This window comes from Oxyura jamaicensis, chromosome 8 (genome assembly GCF_011077185.1).
Source record: "Oxyura jamaicensis isolate SHBP4307 breed ruddy duck chromosome 8, BPBGC_Ojam_1.0, whole genome shotgun sequence".
NCBI classification, from domain to species: domain Eukaryota; kingdom Metazoa; phylum Chordata; class Aves; order Anseriformes; family Anatidae; genus Oxyura; species Oxyura jamaicensis.
The window spans coordinates 10537126-10559648 of record NC_048900.1 but is presented as its reverse complement, the minus strand read 5'-3'; the positions used below and the strand labels follow the sequence as shown (position 1 = coordinate 10559648).

At 43.6% G+C, this 22523-nt stretch overlaps 2 protein-coding genes across 2 annotated transcripts; one reads left to right on the top strand and one right to left on the bottom strand.

The window, feature by feature from the left end:
- Positions 1–615: 615 nt before the first annotated feature.
- DARS2 (aspartyl-tRNA synthetase 2, mitochondrial) lies at positions 616–18199 on the bottom strand. Its single transcript, XM_035333122.1, has 17 exons — positions 17941–18199; positions 16809–16908; positions 15399–15465; positions 15013–15114; positions 13648–13743; positions 12562–12685; positions 11907–11953; positions 8808–8914; positions 7927–7996; positions 7183–7362; positions 6596–6703; positions 5367–5429; positions 5017–5169; positions 4001–4219; positions 2983–3093; positions 2720–2795; positions 616–1530 (listed from the first exon to the last, which is right to left on the bottom strand). The coding sequence occupies exons 1-17, from the start codon at positions 18044–18046 to the stop codon at positions 1343–1345; spliced, it is 1917 nt and encodes a 638-aa protein (XP_035189013.1). The 5' UTR covers positions 18047–18199; the 3' UTR covers positions 616–1342.
- Positions 18170–21943, top strand: CENPL (centromere protein L). The gene is made up of 4 exons (XM_035333126.1): positions 18170–18446; positions 18535–18786; positions 19457–19999; positions 20902–21943. Exons 1-4 carry the CDS (start codon positions 18189–18191, stop codon positions 20971–20973), a joined length of 1125 nt encoding a protein of 374 aa, XP_035189017.1. The 5' UTR covers positions 18170–18188; the 3' UTR covers positions 20974–21943.
- Positions 21944–22523: the final 580 nt, after the last annotated feature.

The following is a 22523-nucleotide window of genomic DNA, read 5'->3' as shown; positions in this document are numbered from 1 at the left end:
TCTATATTTATTTTAACACTTGGTCACTTGCATCCCACCCAATTAAAAAATGCTTTTAACATGGATCTGCTTTTCAAGCCATCAAGTCACCAAACTTCTTGAGCCAGCATTAGTACACAAATTGGTGTTTCACATGTAATTCCACCCAAAATCCTGCATTCACCTCTGAGTGCCTGTGGACAGTACTTTCAGCCTGTACAGAGAAAACTAAAAAAAAATAATGAAAAAAAGGCAACCTTAAGGAAAAGAGCCACCTCCCCTACTGTTTCTTATCAACAGGACAGTCCAGTTATTAGAGAACACCAGAAGTCCACCCCACGAAATGTTGTCCCACAGCGTGCAGACTGTATTAGCTTTCGCCCCGCCAATTCTGTTTTATCCAACCTACACACAGAGATAAAAACACCTGCTGGCAGTGTCACCTGCAAGGGGCTTGCAGCTGCATCACTCACGGCTGTAGCAGCAGGTTTGCAGGAGGCTGCAGAACTCACAAGGCACTGGCAGTCCTGCTGTCACGGATTTCTTGTCACCTCCTGGATGGGTCAGAGGTCTTAGAGAAGAACTGGTGGTTCTTTATTCTTGTTAGCAAAAGCCCAAAGCCAAGCTCAGTCAAAATCATATTGCCAGATAAACTTTATTTAGAAAGGATACAAACTTCAGAACTAGAGTTCTGAAAGTGACAGGACCACAGGCCCCAAAGACAGATCAACTCCTGTTCGATGAGCGTTATAAGGACAACTGTTGCAATTGCTATGCATGCTCTTCTCCCCATCTTTGAATAGGGAACACTGCCAAATATGAACTCCCTATGGCGAGTTCTGGATGATCTTGTACCCTCCAGCGTAAGACAAATTGCTGGCTGCATTGAAGTCTCGTTATTAAGTACCCAGAGCTTCTCCCAGCACAGCACTACGCTGTTGTAACAGTTCTCAGCTAACAGGGATTCAGTGATTATCGGGAATACAGGAACATCTTCTGGTACACTATCTCTTCCAGATGTGAGGAAAAATAGTTTACAAAGGACACGTAAAAAGCGGGGAGTGGAAAAAGAAATCCCACCTTCAGTGTAACACCTCAAAGGCAAGAGTCTCAATATCGTATACTGAAATTATGTTTTTTTGATTTCGCTTTCGTACTTCTCCTTCCCATTACCAACCCAAAGGGGAATTCCTATCAGAACTCTCATGTCTGTTCCCCATTCAATTCTGAAACTGCCATGGCACAGCGGGGTTGTATTCCCCTGACCCTCCCATAACAGCTGATGTTTTTTGAGCTGCCCTCTAGTATTAGAAGTTGGAACCATCTCTACTTAAACAGCTCAGCTCACATCACAGGCTATAAATCAGTTTTTCTTTGCCTCTGTTTCTGCAACAGGCCAGGAAACCTGGATGTGATATGGCTCTAATTCTTCTGGAGTGACATAGTCTGGAGCGTTGGCCATCAGGTCCCGTCCCCTGAATGATTTAGGAAAAGCGATGACATCCCGGATACTTGGAGCACCAACAATGAGAGAGATCAGCCTGTCAAGTCCTAGAAGCAGAAAACAAACTGATGAACCACTTGAATTACAGTGCTGTATTACTTCCTCCAATTCAGAAAATCAGAAAAACAGAGCATTGGGACATTAAGAATAAAACTGAAGCAAATAAAAATAATCTCAACCAGTAATAGTTAACCTAGATAGCAGAAGTGCCAAGCAAAACAAAGCTTCTCAATGTTACAAAAATATTCTGTGACACACCATGGATTGCAAGACAGGGGCAGTACCTTTGCAGAGAGAGAATAACAATGCCAGGGCCACTAAGTGACAGGAACACCATCAGTGCTCTGTTTAATTGCTCAGACAAAGCTCTTGCTCAATCAGTTCTGAAGAACTAAACTAGGAGGATTTGAGAAAAAAAAAACAAGAGCCTCTGGGTGCTACTCTTTCATTGCTCATTTTTAAAACAAAATCCTGAAAGATTCTAAGAAAACAATCTGACATTCCTGTAATGCCATATACAGCACTGTAATGACTTCTGAAGAAGCCATTCCTCAACACCTAGGTCAGTGCTGCCATCTCCTCATACCCCTCTGACTCCAGAGTTTTATCTGCTTCCTATCATGGCACGGGTATCCATCAGATCCATGCTGAGCCAGATCAGGGAGCTACCTTGACAGCATTTGCTTAGAGCCAGTTTAGCTCTCTGAATTAGTGAATGAAACAGAGACAGATGGCAAGTGAGACTGAAGCAAAGGCCGAGGTTGTGGCAGTGACCCAGGGCATGAAACAGTACCGTGCTGTCCCAGCCCTCTGGGCATGCAGTCAGAGAACATGCTCTGGCTGCACAGGAAGGAGAATAAAGATGACCTAATGCTAGTGAGCATGCTGTTTGTAGTACAGCAGATAAAAACTGTCCTTAGAGATACCAACACGATTTTGTCCTTGCATAATAACTAAAACACGTATGATACTGGAGAGGAACACTGAAACATTCTGCATTGGAGTTGAGTGCTCTGTTTCTTCCATAAAGCAGCTACATAAAAACAGAAACACTATAGAAGCCCACAAAGTGTTACCATGTTGATGTTGGTACTTGGCACCACCAAAACAGCCATCCCTGCCAGGAGGAGGCAAAGCTTGTGCTAACAAACTTGTTCTTGGGCTTGTTTGTGAGATCTAATACGGCAGAAGAAACGCCCAAGACACCTACATTGTGGATGACTACAGAGCACTCACCTAAAGCAATTCCTCCATGGGGAGGAGCTCCAAACTCCAGAGCCTCAAGCAGATGAGAAAGCACCTCTGAGTCCTCCTGCAAAGTTACATAAGAAATGTCACTGAACAGACAACACTTCCTGCTAGCAACATAAGATAAAAGTACAATGGAATCATCCGTCTCTCAGGACTAGGAGTTATGTTTCTACAGAATCTGAAATATATTTAAATGAAGTACTCATTTAAAACTTCAAGAGGATGTTGGAGACATCTATAGGCATTACCTTTAGCACTTTCTCCAGCACAAAACGTTGTTGTTCTGCATTATGAATTCTGATGGAGCCACCTCCAATTTCATTGCCATTCAGCACAAGGTCATAGTGCTGGCTACGGACCTGGGAAAAGAAATGAACGAGCACCTTAGCAAAGCTGGGCCAGAACTGCATTTAGTACCAACCAGCACAGACACAACAATGATGCTGTGAATGCAGACATGACATACTACAACACTGCTTTCTCAGTGGAGCCTCATACATTCACAGACACATAATAAGAGGTTCAAAACACTAAAGAGGATAAAGCTTTCTACTGAATTCCTCCGGGGGTGACAGATTTCTAGCTTTGGAATAACAGGTACAGAGATTGCAACAAAAGCCCAAGAGAAAACTCCCATTCATTTCCTTTGGCTTTGGACGAAGTCCTACTAGCACACACGGAGCAAGGCAGACTGCACGTCTCCCCAGTGCTCCTCTCCTAGTTCCAGCCCCAGCAGGACTCCTGCTCTGCAATACTCAACAAGGCACAAATAGGAAAGATATCACATGGACACATCTACAGCTTTTGTGGCTTTCTCACTGCCTTTTGAAGAGCAGATTGGAATTCGGGCTCCATGCTGTAACGTGACAGCAAGCCCACACACGAGAAGGTCCCAGTTCAAGTAGCAGTCCTACCAGAAGTACAGACTGCAGCTGACAGAGGTGCATGCTACCTCAGTGTGGTGTATAGCTTAACAGAAACTGGTCCAGTACAAGTCCTTCTGTAAAGTTAGTCAAAACCTGAAGCAATGTTGGATGGGTCAGAATTCAAGATTCCTCACCTCAAGCAACTGTTTCCAACGCACCCTTTCTGACAGAGGGCATACCTGGTATTTGCTATTCAGAATAATCTGGAAGCAATCTTTTCCAAACAGACAAGTATAATATGCAGTCGATTCCACAAAATATCCCTTTTTATAGTAAAAGGACTGCTGCTTGCCTAGTTTTCCACAAAACACAGCTGTAAAAGTGCCGACATGGCAGTTACCTTTGTGGGGTCAGAATAGAGGAGGCTGGTGTCTGCAGGATGAGGGGCAGTGAAGGGGTGATGAGCAGATTCCAGTTCAGCAGGGTTCTCTTCCTTGGGGAGGAAAAGTGGGAAATCTACCACCCACAGAAAGTGAAAAGCTGTAGGATCACGGAGTGTCATTCCAGCCGCCTCCAGGAGGTCAGCACTCTCCAACCGCAGGCTTCCTAATGCAGAGCACTGCAAAAAAGAAAGGAGCTAATGAGAAAGGGCAATTTACTGCCAAGGAAGTTGCTCATACATCAGCCATACATCGTACATGAGCTTTTCATAGCTGCAGCATCACAGACAGCATTAGTTGTACTGTGGTGCTGCCTTAAAAACATTTTTGCCTTGTCTCCTAAAAGACATCACCTTCCTGCTGAGGCAGGCTTTGACAAAAAAAAAAAAAAGGCCAAATAAGGAGTTAGAAAGTACATTTTCTTCCACATGTTCCATCCTCACAGAGCTCTCCTAGACTGACACCTCAGGCTCTACACACGTGGATTAACTGGGGAAGCAGATCTCACTTAACAGGCAGAGAAATGAAGGCACAGAAAGTAGTTACACAGCTTTGGCAATCATGCAAAGTATGACACATGCAGTGCTTGGAAGGCAACACCTACTGGCAGGAATATAGAGAAGGCTTGCGACAGAATCTCCTCTCCCTGCTGCTAATAAACAGCCATGCTTCGCTCCTGTCACCTCATTATGGGAGACAGTTACCTAGCTGACCTGGTTTTTGCAACCAATTTGTTCCTGTTTTATATTCCAGCCTTCATTTCAGTTGCAAGTTCTTCCCAGAAGTTGACTGGTGGAAATGAAAGTAATAGGTACATTTCACGTATTATTTGTTGTTGCTACATCTTCAAATCCAGAGAAACAAAGAATTAGACGATGACCCTATTGTAATGGTCAGAGGAATTAGGCTAAGGACAGGTAACCTCAAAGCTGTCAGTGACATTCAACTCGCACAGACACCCAGAAATGCTTCCTACCACTCGCTTGTGTTCTCCAGCTGCCAGCAGTACCACATCATCCACCTGCACGTTCAGCGCTTGTATGAGCTCTGATTGCTGCTCCTTGCCAAGAAGCTTTGTAAGCAGAGACTTCAAGCTTCCATCAGGCCTGCAGATAACGTCCATGACCTCCTAATGCAAGATCAATAAAAGAATATGTTCAGTTCAGTGCTGCTGTCTCTTCTCTGGAACCATGACACGTTCCAGCACTGCCTCTCAGCAAATAGCCTTATTAAAAACAGCTCTTCTGCCTTCCTCTACCTGCATGTGGTTTTATACACAGCTCACCATTTGCTGCTGCCAATGCTTCAGCAGTGTTTCTGTCTCACCTGGTTGAATTGGGATTTTGCAGACTCCTTTAATGACTCCAGATCTTTATTTTTAAGGTACCTCTGGGGAAAGAGCAAGAAAAGATGCATCAAACAGCAGCAAAATCTATGGAAAGCCAAGCCAGGATTCAAATCTATTGACCGAGCTGTTTCCAAAGCTCTCAAGTTCTTTTGTTTCTAGCGCAATATTTGTATGATGGCTGTGGAATAAGAGGGCCTGCAGCACTAGACTGCAGCTGAGTGTCTTCTCCAAATTGCCCCTCTAGGCAGCAGTTGTTCTCCCTGCTTACAGACCAGATGTAGCTAGTCAGTAGTGTCAGATCATGCCAACTAACTGCCTCCAGCATGTGGGTTACAGAGCAGGAACAAGGTTACAACACCACACTGCTGATGGTGAAGGCAAAACTCAGAGTAGGCTGATCCTCATATGCAGAGAAATGCAGTAGATATGAAAATCTCCATCAAGTTCTTGATTTTTTTTAAGCTACTTTAAGGTAGAGAGGCTCCAGATTCCACTTGTTTTGCAAATGCACACCTTTAGTGCCCTCTCGTGGGAAGCCAGGAACTAGTGCTTTCTGCCAAAATTAAAAGAATCCCCAAAGGAAGTCCTATTCCCCAAATAAAACTAGGTGTCTAGTGCACGCTTTTTCCCCTTACTGCTTATGCTGCAAAGATGCTCACAGCCAGAATTAAATCTGCTTCCCTGCCCAGATATGTCAAATATGGTTCTCAATCTACTGTTAGCCTTGGATTTGGTTGGTGACAATCTCATTACGAGGCATGAGCAGTGCCCACAAACACAACAGAAGCAAACAAGATGGAATTTTCTCTCATTAGCCCAGAAGAGAGCAGTGCCACACCTGGCTCTATTTCAATCTCTTCTCTCAGGGCACAATTTATTATTATGATGTTACCCTTGACATAAGCAAGCCAAATCCCCAGGAGGCTTCCCTGTCCTCAAGGATCCTCGCAGCCTTGCAGCTCTGTTCTCCTCCCAGCCGTCATGAGGACAATATATTACAAAATCCATTTTTCCCATCGCCTGATCACCTCCATTCCCCTGCTTCTAACAACCCTCAGCCCAACCTGACGTCACACACAACAAATCCCAAGTTCCCTGAAGGACACCACTCCCCCAGTCATAGCAGGGAACATTTCCATACCAACAAAGGAATTCAAATTGGTATTTTATTTCATAAACATACGCATTATGTAAAAGCATCACTTACCACTCCCTGAGGGATACAAATAGCTTTGACAGTGCCATGCGGGTAACTGAGTGCGTTCTGCACAAATTGAATGTCCGATCTTCGTAAAATATCACTGATATCCACTATCTGAGCAAGGAGAAAACACAGGAAAAAGCGGTGGTGGGAAGAATATGAAAAGAACATGAAGCAAAAATCCTACTCCTGGGTCTTACTGCCTTCAGAAACCATTCCCTGAGACACAGCTTCCTTACGCAAAGAAATTGAAAGGTTTACAGAAAGAAATGAATGGGGCCCAACATGAATAACCATTAGAAGACAGAGGACTACAGAGACAAATATGCAAGGAAGCCAGAAAAAAAAACAGGAGACGTTATCTTCAAAATAAAGTGTTCTAAAAATATGCATTTTCCCACAAACAAGCCAACCCTTTTCTTCTCTAAGAGATCATGACCTATGCAAAGCAGTGATGATGGGAAAGACACCTTGGGTATGTTACATAATTAAGAATTCCAGTTAACCATGTATATGTGATTTGATCAAAGATTATTCTTAAAACACTAACGGAGAAATAGAAAAGCTGCAAGTTTCCAACAGGCAAGGCTCACCTTCATCCCAAAACGGGTGTCTGGTTTATCACTCCCATAGTCAGCCAGTGCCTCCTCATAGGTCATGGAAGGGAAAGGAGTTGTAATGGCACCCCTTTGCTGAGGCCAGGAATATTGCAGGAGGCCCTCTATCAGCCTCTGGATCCCAGCCTGATCCACAAATGACATCTCTATATCTATCTTAAAATAGGAAATAAGAGAGATTCCACATTAGATACAGTTTTTGTCTTTGCACTGCTACTTGAAGAAGCTTTTAAGCCAGAATAAAAGGAAACAAAATATTAAATCATAGCATGACTACATTAGACTGGGGGTATGTTTATGATCTGCCTACAGCCTGCTGACTCAGGCAACGACCTCCTCAGAGTACTAAATGAGGTAATGATGCCAAGGACGGAGAGAGAAGCCTTGAATGGACCGAGCTAACTCTGCCTGGGCTCTCAAGGCTGATGAACAGGATGCCCAGCTCTGCAGGACAGCAGCAGACATGCATCATCAAGTACAATCACTGCTGCAACTCAATCCCAGATCTACTGACTGGTACCTCAGTCAGCCAAGGACCATAACTACCCTGTGCAAGTCCCAAACCAACTGCACGGGGCTGTGGCTGTGAAACACGCAACAAACAACATTCTAACCCCCAAGCAGTGCAAGGACCAGCAGACATCAGGCCTTTGGAAGGTAAAACAGCTACAAGGTTGGTTTGTGTGGGGCAGAGGGTGAAAGGTAGTGCAAGGTGGTTACCTGAGTGAATTCAGGCTGCCTGTCAGGCCGTGAGCCTTCATCTCGGTAGCAGCGAGCAACCTGAAAGTACCTGCAATAGTACTTACATTTAGACTCCAACTTAAAGTACCCTAAATTAAATTGTGGCTTTAGAACTGATCAGTAAAGAGTGCTCGGCTTCCTACGTAGTGGATTATCATAGCCCTGGTTGTTGCCATCACTTCAAGAGCATGAAACTTTGAGTGGAAGCAGCTGTATCAGCAGCTGTATCCTTGTCCAGCCATACCCTCCAGAGGCACAAGGAGGCTATCAGGTGAGCTGTGCCCTGACAGGGCATGTGCAACACATTTTCCCACCTTCCACTCCAAACATGGACCTTACTGAGGGCCATACAAAATTCATTCACAGTCAAGACCTGGTCTGAAGCCCACTGCAGGAATATCTCCCTCTCCTTTAGTTCTATTTGGAGGAACAAGCCCAATTAAAAGCTTTGTACCAATGCATCTGGAGGATGTACTTACCTTGTCTCAGTCACCTTCAGTTGACCAGCCTCATCTCAGTTAATTCTATAGGATACATTGGATGAGGCTTTTTATCACACACTCTATCTTCTGCCCTTCAGGCAGACTGTCTCTGCAAAGCTTATTCCTACGTCTGTGCTTAAGATCAGGTTTCCATTTTAAAACAGTGAAGATTTCAACTATCAAACAGGATAAACTTCTGCTTACTAGGCAGCATTACTGCTAATGAGCCTGGCCTAGGATAATTCTAAGTAATTAAGGATCCATCTTTGAAACAAAGCCAATGGCAGTAAGTTCTTGGGGAAGTCTCTAAAACCTCACACAGCAAAAGAAACAAACTGGACAAGACACGCAGAGAACAGGAGTTCAAGTAACTCTTACCTGTCCACGCCTCCAACCATGAGGAGCTGCTTGAATTGCTGAGGACTCTGAGGCAGAGAGTAGAACTTGCCTGCTTCCCGTGAAGGCACAAGGAATTCTTTTGCCCCCTGGCATGAGAAAGAAGAGATAGGTTCACACAGTTCAGCTAGTGATCTCAATTCCCAACTGAAAGAAAGGTGACCCGAATATAACTAGCACACAGATCTACTGCCTTCCAAGAGTCATTATTGGGATTTATTACATTTTTCCCCCCTTCTCTTTCAGATTCATCTCTCTCTCATCCTGGCTTTACTTGCTCATAATGTTACAAGTGGACGTGGAATGGCAAAAGCATAAAGTTCATCAGGGATAACAAATTGATCTGAAAGAAAAAGTCACCTGAACTTTTTCACCTGAGTACCTGAATAGAGATTTCCATTTCCTACAATCAGCCCATCCAATAAAATGCCTCAAATGGAGCATTCTACAACACCCTTCCTCTCACAGATTCTTTTTTGTTTGACAGCACAAGGTCACACTGTAGCCTTTCCCTCTACAATGGGGGTACTTCACTCCAAGAACTTCTTGTTTTCAAAACCTTTGCCCCTGAGGAAAATTACAAAGGGATTTCAAAGTTTTGTAGAAGAACAATAGAATTGCCGCCTTGTTTCCATGGGCAGCCAAGCTAAACACTAAGATTCAGAGGCTGGTGTTTTAGTTCTGGACCTCTACCTTCAAAATTGTAGGCAAGCTAGCCACGAGCCTGGGCTAGGATCCTTTTGTTGAAACCAGCAGTTATGTGCCTATGGTTGGGCTGGCATGGCGGAGTCCTTTCTCAAGATCCTGAGAAGGAGCAGTTATATTTCTGTCATCTGGTCTACTGCTTCTGCCTTATAAATCCATCTTGGCTGCTCGGACACTTGTACCAAGGTTGTGCCAGAGAACTGGGGCATCGCTGAGGAAAGTAAAGGGTAAAATACAGCGTTTACTACACTGCCACTTCATATAGACCTGCACACCCACATAGGCTTTACAACCATCTACCATTTATCATGTTTACTGGCCAAAAATCTTTTTTTCCAGCAGGACAGACTCCACGTCCAGTCCAGCTGTGTGACAATGTTCCGAAGAACTAAGAAGCAACTCCAGAGATGATGCACACGGTGACACAAACTTCAGTGTAAAATAACACAGACTACACTCTTACAGAGGTAGCTGGAGGATGGCTGTGGAATGACTAGCAGCTAGTAGGAGAAAATATAGAACAGCTTGCCACTTTATCAGGCTATTGCCTGTGCAAGCCTCCAGACTGCTCATCTACTGCAACATGGGCTGGCTGCAGCCTCGGCAGCCTCGGCATACCATTATTTCATCTTCAAATGTGTGTTTGAACTGGGGATATTCCTTTCTCTGAGCATTAGGGAGCTAGTAAGGTCAGAGGTATCAACCTTTTTGCTCCCACCAGCCTGTCTCTGGCAGCAGAGCTAAGTGGAAGACAGGTCAGTGCAGTGCTTCCTCGAGTGACCCAAACAGTTGTATCACCAGGCTATAAATAGCGTTTGGAAGTGAGCAGACAGAGACCTCTTGCAACATCTAGTAAAACTTTAATAATCCCTTGAAATCTGGGTCTGCTTCTGCTTCCCTGACACTTCCTGCTCTCCGCTGCCTCATATGAGATATGGGCTTTAATCTTGGTTAGCGTCACAGTCCAGGCTGAGAAACAAATGCTGCAGCAATTTGCTCAGCTCTGAGAGAAAGAAATACCTGATACGTGAAGGAAGGCTGCTGCACAGCAGAGAAATGGCACCAAGACTCAGAAAAAGATTACTGTCCTCTGTCAGAAGGAGGGTATAAAGCTTTCAACCAGAGAAACTTAAAATTAAAAACTGAGGAGAGTGTCTGAGCACCCCTCTTAAAGTACAAAGAAGTCACCATACAAACAATAATTAAAAAAATCAGAGCATGTGTATCCTAATCTGTCACATTTTCCACACTCTACAGACTTCCTCCCACTCACCTAGGCAAGACAGAAATACTGAAGAAACACCAAACTTTCCAGCAATTAAAGAGCAATATATCGAATAAACTGATAATGAAATACATGTTTTCTTCAGAATTCCCTAAGAACTGCAGCAAACTGAGGCCTTTACAGGGCCTGATTATAAATCTTCTGAAGGTACCTGAAGTCTCCAATACTCTCTAAAACATCTTCCTTTGCCATCTTTCGCTCCCACCACAGGGAAACCTCTATCACTGAGCTCTGCTCAACTGTCAGTTCAAATCTGGTATCAACATCTCGGACTTTTTTGCAGCCATTAGGTTGGACACATACAGGACTTAACTCTTGCATAAATATCTAATGGAGAAACTGGGTGTATGGTATCATCACTGATAGTCTGGATTCCCTGCCTGGCAATTACACAGCCTCAGCTCTTTTGCAGAAGTAAATCTAGAAATTCTAGGCTACCATCACAGCCTAGAAATGCAAGAGGAAAGGACCTATTTTCCCCTATTATAAAATCCTACTACTTGTGGGGAAATCGCTGTTTCTATAGTAAATAATCAGTTAACCAACTTGATCTGAAATATCCAGAAGGAGGTTTCTACATCTCTTGCTTGGCAAGACTAATGTATAACAATCCATAATCCATGACAGGGGTTTACATGCAAGAATTCCATTATGCTGGCTGCATCAACAGTTCCTGGTCTATAGCTCCCTTGCCTGGGATTATTTTGGAAATGAAAGAAAGGAACTCAGAAGTTAAAATGGCTTGAGTACTACCACTGCAGTAACTTACCAGTTAAGAGAGAAATGCTAGGGAAACTGTGCTTAGAGGAAGATTTTGATAATCTGTCCCAGGACAGGACTTGCATTCAACATGCTCTACAAAAGTTTTTTTCTTTTATAGTAATCGAAGGCTCAAGGTTAAGACACGAGGTGCCACATCTTCCCTTTCACTCTCTCTACTTTTGGAAGGATCAACGCTTTGTATCAGAAATCGGCACACAAGCTTTTACTTAGGGAACAGCATGAAGGTTAGTGGCAAGTGACAATAATCCAACCATGAACTGCCAAGGCAATAGCAGTAAGCTAAAATGCATTGGTAACAGCATACATACCCCTGGGGTTCTCTTAAAGAGTGTTGGAGTTTCTACATCCACAAACCCTAAGGAAGAAAAAACATGCTTCAGATACAGAATATGGTGACAGCAGGGAAAAGAACGGGTATGACAGAAAGTAGGCTAGAATAGCTAAGTTAGTCAGCTCAATAGGTAATCTAGCACACAATGTAGCCTCTCCAAATCTGCAGGCTTTGCTGTTTCTAACTTGTGCATCGCGAAGTTTAAAGACTCTGAGCTCCCCCAAGGCCTGCCAGAACTGCTGATGACAGAGGACTCCATACAGGCTGAGAAATTGTTAATTCACAGTCCATTTTGAACTAGGCTTTGGGTTTCTAAACAGACCTTCAATCCCACTTATATGCCTTAAGTGACCAAAAGGGGGAAACTACTTGCAAAAAGCCTTTGTTCACTTAAATATCTGGATATGGCTTATTTGAAACAATTGTTTTATAGCTAAGATATTTCAACATGCTTTGTTCTTTAGACCTGCCAACATCTCCCTAAATTCCCCACTGCAAGCAGACACATTCTTATCAAGCGGAAACTGTTTGGAGCTTTAAGTAGGTTGGTAACCTCTCCAGCAACAGGAAAGGGTATAAAGGAACTCTAAAATGCCATTTGCTACACACTGTTGGGCAAGCACTTTTCTTACCATGGAGGTTACACAGATACTCCCGCATCCTCATCACTATCTGGGATCTCAGCCGCAAGTTGTACTGTAACTGGAAACTGCGCAGATCCAAGTAGCGATACTGCATGCGTAAAGCCTCTGATTTCTGGAGATAAAGGACAAAAATCAAACTGCATGTCCAATGAAGCTCCTCCCAAAGCCACAGGAAAAAAAAGGGGGGAAGCTAAGAAAGGATACTGCTCAGCTGCTGCAACCCACCCATTACCTACAACCTGCATGGAGAAACATCGGCCACTGAGAGCATCTCCATGCATGACATATTATTTTTTTTAAGAAAAGATGACAGATTTATTCTATCGTAAAAGTAGCCTCAAAAAAGCTCAGGATTTCAGCCCTCCTTATTATGAGTCCACTGCAACAGACTCTAGCAATCCTCCTCAGGATTTCTACGTGGAGAAGCAGTGTCATACACAGATCTGAAGGAACTACCAAATGGTGAGATGCTCGTATTACAGACAGGAAAACTGAAGTACTGCAGATGGTGAGAACTGTCCAGAACCTGTAACATGGAACAGGACCCAGCTCTCCCAATTCCTACTCTTACTTATCAGTCATATTCAATGGCATAGAGAAGATCTTAACAGCGATGCCTCTCAGACACCACAGAGACTACACTAAAAATAACCTTTTATAAGACTCTGTACTTACAGAGGAAGAAAATCCTCTGGCAAGCTAGCTACTTGTCCGGATAAGACTAAGCAGCCTTGACTTAAAATGTAGCAGTGCATTGGCAGGTTCTGTTTCACACTCAAAAGAGCTAGCATAGCCTGAATTTATTCCACTCTTCCCTTTACCATCTGTTCTTACAATGATATTTCAAAACCCTCTGCACTGGAATCATTCAAGCCTTGTTTTCTGCTTAAGTCCAATTAGAATTATAACCTCACAGCTAACAATAAGCACATCCTATTTTAAATGCCACCCTTCCTCCAAAGCAGAGCTGGAAAGAATCAGATGAAGCTCTCGCAGGTGTTTTGCAATCACCCTGGGCAAATTTTCGATTTACTGAAAAAACACTACTTGCGTGCCAGAGAAAAATGCAGACACCTTGATGAAATCCTTGATTTCAAAAGGCAGCTTCTTGCAGGAGTTTAGGATCTCTGCAGTCTCCACCTTCACTTCAATATCCCCAGTTGGCATTTTCTGGAGCAAAAAGCAAGAAAAAATTAGATTTAAAACTTAGGGGAAAAAAAACTGCGCAAAGGTATTTCACAGATGATCAGGAGGAAAAAAAAAAAAAAAACCATATGATTATCCTCCCTGCCTTCTAACACAGTATAATTCAGAGATCTTCTGTCATGGACAGATTTCTCCTAGATTTCCCTTCTGTTCAGGAAAAAAAAAAAAAAAAAAAAAAAAGCCAGCTCACCAAAAATGACATGTTCTTTTCCACAAGAAATAAAATTGCTTTTCCTTTGCCTTCTGCTTCAATGACATGCTGAGCACAGACGAACGGTCAGGCCCAGATCCTGGTAGGGCACATGCATTTGGACAAAGTACTGGTGCCATTAGCTCCAGCAAAATAACACGGTATGAATTTTAGAGTGCATTAGCAGCAACACCATTACCCTTCAATAAAAGTCAAAAAAGGCAGCTTGTTCAGAACTGGAAGTTCTGAGAAGTTCCTCACACCAGTTCTCAGAAGTAGTCTTCTTTTTCTTGAATCCCGAGGGAAAGCAGATGGCTTTCCCAAATTAACACTGTGCCATGCTGAAGTTCACTTGATCCTACAGAACTCTTTCTATTTACTAGGGGAAAGTATACACAAACTTCCAGCAAAATGATAACTGATTAAAATAAATAAAAACATGGCTTGAAGCTAGCATCCTTTATGGACATCTGTAAATGGTCACTGCAAAATAAATAAATATAAAAATTATAGTCATAAAACCAGGGTTCTCTCCCCAGGCCTGCCAAAGATGCAGGATGGCAGGACGCACACAATCCTAACAGATTACCTACAGCTGATTACAATGAAAACTGAGAAATGCACATTGATAAAAGTATTGAACCTGTTTCCTATACAATGAGGACAGGAAACTTTATTAAATGAGAAACAGGTCATCACGTACTGCAGAACATACGGTGACAGCACTTATTTTCAGGAAAATGAAATTATCCCAACCAAAATTTGAAAGACTGAAAAAGTCAGTTTTTCAGTGGTTTTCATTATCCTTTCAAAGGGCTGGAGTAGGACTTAATTCGTGGGCACCTGTAACATGCAGTGATGTTCCCCTAAGTTATGTGTCATAGCAGTTATTCCTGCCTCACATTATCTGAGGACAGGCTGTCACACATCTCAGAACAAAACTGCCTGTGGCAAAGCTATGATGCACATAAACCACCACAAACCCACTACCCAGTGCTCTGTTCCACAAGAATAAAAAGCTTGAGAGACCCCAGAATCCTCACCGGGTTCTCCTGCCCTGTGGGCCGAGAAGAGACAATCCCAGTCACTCGCACAACAGACTCCACTGGCGCGTTGGACAACAGCTTCCTCACGTGGGAATGTGCCTGCAAGAAGATGCCAACATTTCTCAGAAATTCAAAGAACAGGACAAAAGCACCAAGCTCCAAGCTCATTTGTTAATGGCCTGTTTGAATCAGGGACCACTGCTTATAATACAGAAGAAACATCATTAACGCTTCTGATGCAGCATCACAGGAGGGCTCTCATAACGCTGAAGTCTGCTTGTGTGTCAGAGCCCTCCATCTGACCAAAGACCTCATTCTGCCCTCAACACCTGCTGGACACAAGCTATCAGAGGAGAAAAAGCTCATACTTAGGTAGCACTTACCTCATCCTGTGGAAGGATGATCTGGGTGAGTCCCTGGAAATCCCTCAAAACCAGAAACAGGCCTTGTCTGATCCGTGAAAAACACAAAAAGAAAATAATTTCATCAAGAATCCAGTTGTCTTTGCTTTTTAAGCTAAAGCAGGTGGCAACTAGCTACTATCTATATTTTGTGACTAATACCTCAAGGCACTTCCAAAGTAACATACATACACATACTTTTCCCACACCCAAACCTAATTTGAACAATTTGTTTCAGATTTCATAGTCATAGACAATGTGCAAATAACTAGGAGAGGCAGTATTTTGATTGGAACCTTAATCCACATAGAGCATGGACTCTGAACACATGCAATTCTTAGAGATTTCCTGCTGAGAAACATTATCCACATTTAGATGAGCAATAAAACTGAAGTTCACATGGATACCCCCCACTTTAAAAATCCAACAAAAAGAAAACCCACAACCATAATAACAAGAACACTAATCTCAAAGAAGTTTCACATGAGCAATCCATGCTCCTAGACCCAGCATCACAAATCTTGATCTCTTCAACTGCAGTAGTGACAGCTACCGTTGTACATCATGAATTGATGTACATGCTCTGACTGCCTTTAAAGGCAAAAGCACAACAACGTCACTGCTACAAACATAACTCTGTTCCTGGAACTGCACCTATGATTGCTCAAAGATGAGACGTTCAAGTCCTTTTCATGAAATCCATGCAGACCATCCCTGCAGAATGATGCTGGATGAAACTCAGCCTCACTGCACCGTAAAATGCAAAAGGCTACTTTTGATGCTAATTAATTTCATTAAAACCATAGGACCTATCTCCTTTTTACAAGCACATACCCAGGATCGTAACATTTAAGAATTATACTGCAGGTATGCTTTCCACCCTATATTTGCAAAATGTACACCTGCATTCGTAATGATTATATCGCATCACTTACAGCCAACTGTTGGAATTAACGTTTCATCCTCTGTTTACTAGCTTCTCATAATATTTATTTTTTTGAGAAAAGCATGCATACTTTAAATATGCATCATCACATGCTGTAGCTGAAAAAAACAAAAACATCTGCTTAAAATTTAAAGAATCTATATAAAATAAATTATTTGCTCACAGCCATCAGAACTGTGATAAACATGCTATTATTTATTTCCTCCTACGTACAATGAAGGTAGTAACACTTAACTGCTTCACAGGGGTGGAATGAAGATCAATTAATATTTGTACCAAGCTCAAAATTTTTCAATACTGCTCTGTCGTGGTTCTCAACTGTTTTAGTCGGAAATATCCACTGCAGGATATGAAAACGTAACCTCTAGTATAAAAAAACACCTGCCTAGAACATACACTGGATCTGGCAATTAAGCATCTCAGTTTTCAGCTTGGCTTGCATTTACCTTTGATACTGAATCCACCCATACAGAGTGACCTCTTGTCCCACGTGAGCAGAACGCAACTCTCCACAGGTGTTGGTCCGAGCAACAAAGCTATTGAAGTCTCAAATAAATAAATACAAATGTTATTTTATAATTTTTGCAGACAACCAATATATGAAGCAGTGCTGTGATTTTTTTCAGCAGTTCAAATACAATTTGGACATACACATGAAGAAATTACTTAACATAATCCCATCATGACCACTATGAGACCTTGGTACATAAATATGAGATGAAATTGCACAAAACAGATTTTAAAGAATGAATTAGTGCTATGTCCCAGTCATACTTCCACACAGAAATCTGAGCACAGCCTAGCTGTAAACTTGCTCAGCTAATTTCAGGGATAGGAGAAGCAAAAGCCTCAGAACAGCCCTGAAACATGCTGACAATTCTGCACTTAAAACCAGAAGACACAGCTGAAAGGGGACTTGGGAAGCCAAAACTAAACCATACTGACACCCACTGTGTCAGTTTAAATAAGTTTCCTGTCTACAACAAGTGAAAGGCCTGAATTCATGACAATTACAGAAGGCTTTCTGTAGACCCCAGCATGCCCAGCAACATGGCTTAGTTATAGAACCAAGCACATCATGTAGAGAATGTTTTAGACTATCACTTTGCAAGAAAAAATACAGGATGCTATTGACTATATATATATATATATATATATATATATTTGAACTGGTCTCCCTGGCTACATTCATCAGAGCCTCTACAATTAAGGAAGCAATGCATACAGCAAGAAGCTTTGTTTTGTAATTGCTCTTATGTTAGGTATTCAGTTCCCCCTGTTGTTTATAGATCTTGCATGCCAGGGGAAGAAAGAATATGCAAATGTAAAGTAAAAGCTAGGGGAAAAAAACTACAAAATGGGTTTCGATGTACTTTTGAACCCCAATTCACTGTGAGATACCAAGAGTCGAGTAAAAATGAGTTCTGCGTGAAGACGCTCTAAAAGCGGCTCAGGTGTAACTCCTGCCGACAGCTGAGGCCCTGCCCTCCAGCGTGGGCTCCCCTGACCCGGGAGCGGCGGGGGAGAAGGGGCAGAGGCAGAAGGGGCAGGGGGCAGCCGGCCAGGGCCGCTCCTCACCTGCAGCCCCGGGCGCCGAGGCAGAGCCGCGAGCCGGCCGCGCCAGCTCCCACCCGAGGCGGGGCAGCCCGCCGCGCAGCAGCCGCAGGACGCGGGGACAGGGCATGCTGCGGAGCCACCCACGGACGGAGGGAACCGAAAGAGACCCGCAAGCTGCTAAGAACGAGCAACAAGCACCGGTTCTCCTCAGCGAGAAGCCGCCGGAACGCGAAACCCCTCCCGGCCCAGCCCCGCCGCCCGCCCCTAAGATGGCGGCCGGGGCGGTGCTCGGCGCCGCGGGGGCAGACGGGACGCGCGTTCAAACGGCGCCCGGCGGGGAGCGGCCCGGGGCTGGGGCCATGGAGCCGGCCGAGGCGGCCGCGCGGACACTGCCCAGCAGCGGGCGGCTCTCCGTGGCCGGGAGGATCTCCGGAGCCGGGCGGCTGTCGCGGGGGCCGCTCCTCAGGAAGCTCAGCGGGCGGCTCGGGCTCAGCCCCAGCGGCCGGGCGCTGCCGCCGGGTTCGCAGGTAGGGCCGGGGCCCGGCCGCCCCCTCAGCGCTGCCAAGGGACCGAGGGGAGCGTTGCTATCGCTCGTTGTTTCTCGTTTGTTCCTAGGAGAACGCGGATCTGCAGAAAGTAGCGTTTCTTCTGCGCAAGCAATGGACCCTGTACAGCGTGACCCCTCTGTACAAGTTCTCCAGCGCTCACCTGAAGGACTACGGCCGGCAGCTCGGCGCTTTCATCGCCGCCGAGAAGCAGAAAGGGCTGGCGGTGGAGGTAGGGGTCGAGCTGGGCATCAAAGTGGCTGTCTCCAGCCTGCCAGACCTGAGGGGCAGCGACCAGGACCACGCCGCAGTTCTCGTGCAGGTAAGGGGCCTCGCCAGCAGCCTTGAGGACTACTACTACTACTTGCATCTTGCAGCCTGCTTTTGCTGTCATAAATCACCCCATCCACTTCAAAAGTCCCAGCTATATGGAATAATTACTATGGTATCTCTTGAGACTTAATAGAAGTGTCTTCTGGCCATCTGGAGCATCTCATAACACCAATGTGTGTGTTTAAATTTGAAGTTCTGAGTTCAACTCCCTTGTCAGATCACAGTAGGAACACAAGGAGCACTCCTCATGTTTTAACTCAGCTCAATTTACTGCAAGAACTTTGACGGGTTATCCAACTTCATGGATAAACTTGGTATGATCCTACCTCCTGGCCATAGCTCCCATCCAATTAGTACTTCTGCAGTGCTTTGCCTTGAGTGAAGTGCCAAGCTCCCTCAGTATGGCTATGGTTACAGGATGTACCATGCACCTGCTTTTCCAAATGAAGCGTCATAAACTCAGCTTTGAGGAGTGTTCCTAGTGAAGTAAAAAGCGTTCTTCCCAAAGATCACACCTTTTAGGGATGTAATGGATAGACTGAGTAACACCAAGTTCTTCCACCAAGTTCTTGAAATAATAAAACCCATCTTCAACTTTAAAAAAAAAAAAAAGTTAAAATTGCTCTGTAACATTCAAATGCTTCTTTTCCCCAATCCAGCTTTCCTTGAAATCATCTGCTTCCCAGAAAAAAACAGAAGAGAAACTGATATGGTCAGGATGGTTCTGCTGTGTGGCTGGAGATGATCTTTCAATGAATGTGCTGGAGGACTTCACGTGTTTACCTTTGTTTCTTGCTAATGGGGCAGAGACTTACACATCCCTTGTTGGAAGTTGGTTTCAGAAGACTTTTGACTGCTGCTTCCGTCGCTTAGTCATCAGCCCTCTCATTCTCACTTGGATGGCAGCATTGTGGACTGGATACAAAGTGGACAAAACTTCATCTGCCATGGAACTCGTTTTCTCTGTTCCCTCTCTGCCCCAGCCTCTGGATATTTCATATGCCATTCACACAGAGGATGCAAAAGCTCTGTGGGACACTGTCCAAAAAACTCCAGGAGAGATCACTCAAGAAGAGGTGGATGTCTTTATGGACTGCCTTTACTCTCACTTCCACAGACACTTTAAGATTCACTTGTCAGCTACAAAACTGGTCAAAGTTTCTACAGGAATTGCCTCAGCACACTGTGATGGGATTATAAAGGTGAGGTTTCAGATAGCATGTTATCCTAACTAATACTGGGCAACTCAAATAGTTGTACCTGACTAAAAATGCCTTCCTTTTAAAGATTAAAGCTGCCTCCTTTTTATGCATAATTTCCTACTAGAAGTTGATTGAATTCTCAAGTCTTCCAGATCTTGGTCCCTCCCTTCCTCCTTCATTATGGAGGTATTGCTTCCTCTCAGTGCAGGAAATCTGTAACTTATCACTGCACCTTTTTTCCATCATAAGTAACAAGACTTCTGTACCAAGATGAAATTCTGAAAAACTAAGCTTTGCTGGAAAGCATCTCTTAACAATTTTGGCCATTGGTAGGACAATTACAAAGCACTGAGCATTAGTGTTGCATTGCCTATTTTTTTTTACCTGCAGCAGTTTAAGAGTGGCTAAAACAACTTTTTGTGTTTCAGGCAGGTAAACATGAGATTCTCAGACTTCCTGAGAAAGCATTTTCTAGAAAGTGGGGTTTATGAACTCCATAGCCCCATTATGGAAGAGTTGTAACTGAGTTTAACTCAGACATCTGTATAGCAAATATGGGTACTTGAGGAAAGTGGCAGCCTAACTTATCTTCCTAAAGAAGGGAAGTAACCAAGAAGTGCTAGGACTCCTTCCTCCAACCAGCCAGAGCAGGAGCAGGCCATCTCTTCTAGTACCATGGGACTGGAGCAGAAGGTGGGGGGCTCCAACTGGTGCACAGGATTTAGGCAGGAGTGTTTTCTCCATAGCCAGAGTCAAAATGGCAATAAAGGTACCTTACAGTTCGCTTCTCTGTCAGCTGCAATCCCAAGGAGCTCCTAGTGTTTGGTCTCCAACCAGTTAAGGGTGTGGAAATCTGACCACTGTTTTACTTTGTTTGTTGTTTTTTTTTTTTCTTTAAACAGTTTCTACAAAGCCAGTACATGATTAGAGTGCTGATGCTACTGACAGAACTGGCAATCTCTCAGATACAGTGAGACTCAGTTCAGCAAATCTTCATGCTATGAAGGCTTACAGGTGGAAGATGGAAGCTGAGAAACCTATTGGAAACTCATTCTTGCAGCATTTTTTTTTTTTACCTTTCCTGCTTGCTGTTCAAATTGGAACTGTAACTTCTGCACTGAGATCCGTAACTAGCTCAAGTTCAACATCATGCACGAAGAAAAGCAACATTTTGCCCTGAAGGACAACAGTAGCTTCTTAAGCACCTTTCTGTTATAGTTGCTGTATTCAGTTGTAAATAGTGTTATTTGCTGGGGGCTATCAGGCAAAGCTTTGCAAATTCTTGGATGCAACCTACTGACGGGTGTTTGTTTGCTGCTGTTAGCAGTTTGGTTTTCACTGTGACAAGCCCAGCTATACAGATGTTAGCTATACTGTAGTACTGTGGCTGAAGTCTAAATACAAAGTCAAGCACACCTGAGAAGGGGATGCATGTTCTGCAGCCTATAGCAGAAAAATCCAGGTTTCTAACTTTCTAGAAAACTAAGGCCAGTTGGTAACAGTCAGCGTTCATCTGTTCCCCAGGTAGGCTAAGGTGAAAAGCATGACTGACAACAGCCTTCTGTTTCCAGCGCTGGGGTTCCTCAAAGATGAGTTAATATAGGGGAATGTGAGATCTGTCTGTAAACTAGAGCTTTATGATGCTTTGCCCGATGTAATCTTCTAGACCACAGAACTTTATGTTGGATCTCTTCCCTACAGTAGGTGGCAGTTGAGAAAGCTAGTGCATAGAGGCTGGTTATAGCTTAAGTGAGCAGAAAGGAAGTAGAAATAGTACATTCTAAATGCTGTGATTAATAGTACAGTACTACATGAACATTGCCATTTTTTAACCAATGGAAGATATCTGACTAAACATCTACTTGTCTTTTGCTTATCTCTAAATTATTTTTTACCTGACTGAACTACTCATTGTTACCTCTTAAATAAATCTGTGAGCAAAGCAGAACGTCTAGTTTCTTACAGCATTCACTCATAACTTCACTTATGTAACATCTCTAAGGTCTAAACAGCTGAGCATGTGTTGCAACCTTCCCCATAAACAGGGATGTAAGTTTTCCTTTCTTTACCAAATCACAAGTTTTGGAATCATTCATCAACTCTCAGTGAAAGGGGCTAGTGCATTCTTCACTCTCCCTAGCAAGGCTAAGAAGAACTATCCATGCAAGCATGACTAGCTGTCTAACACAACATAATTGCATGCCTAGTTTCTAATCTACTTCTAATAAAGGAGCCTTTATTCTCCTATTACAGTTAGGAAAGGGATCGTGTGCTTGCTTGTAGTTATTATGTTTACTTGTTGAAGATGGATTATTTGTGCTTGTAAAGCAATGATACTTACCCTGTTAGAAGTAATTGAGCCATCCTCTGAAGCTCCTAACAGCTATTAAAAACTATCAGTTCTGATTTCCTTTTTGGAAATCTCTTAGACAAAAATTTTCTGTACTGATGCAGAGCAACACTAGGTTAACAGAAATAGGTGGCCTGACACAAACTGGCAGCTCTATTTGATGTGAAAATAAAG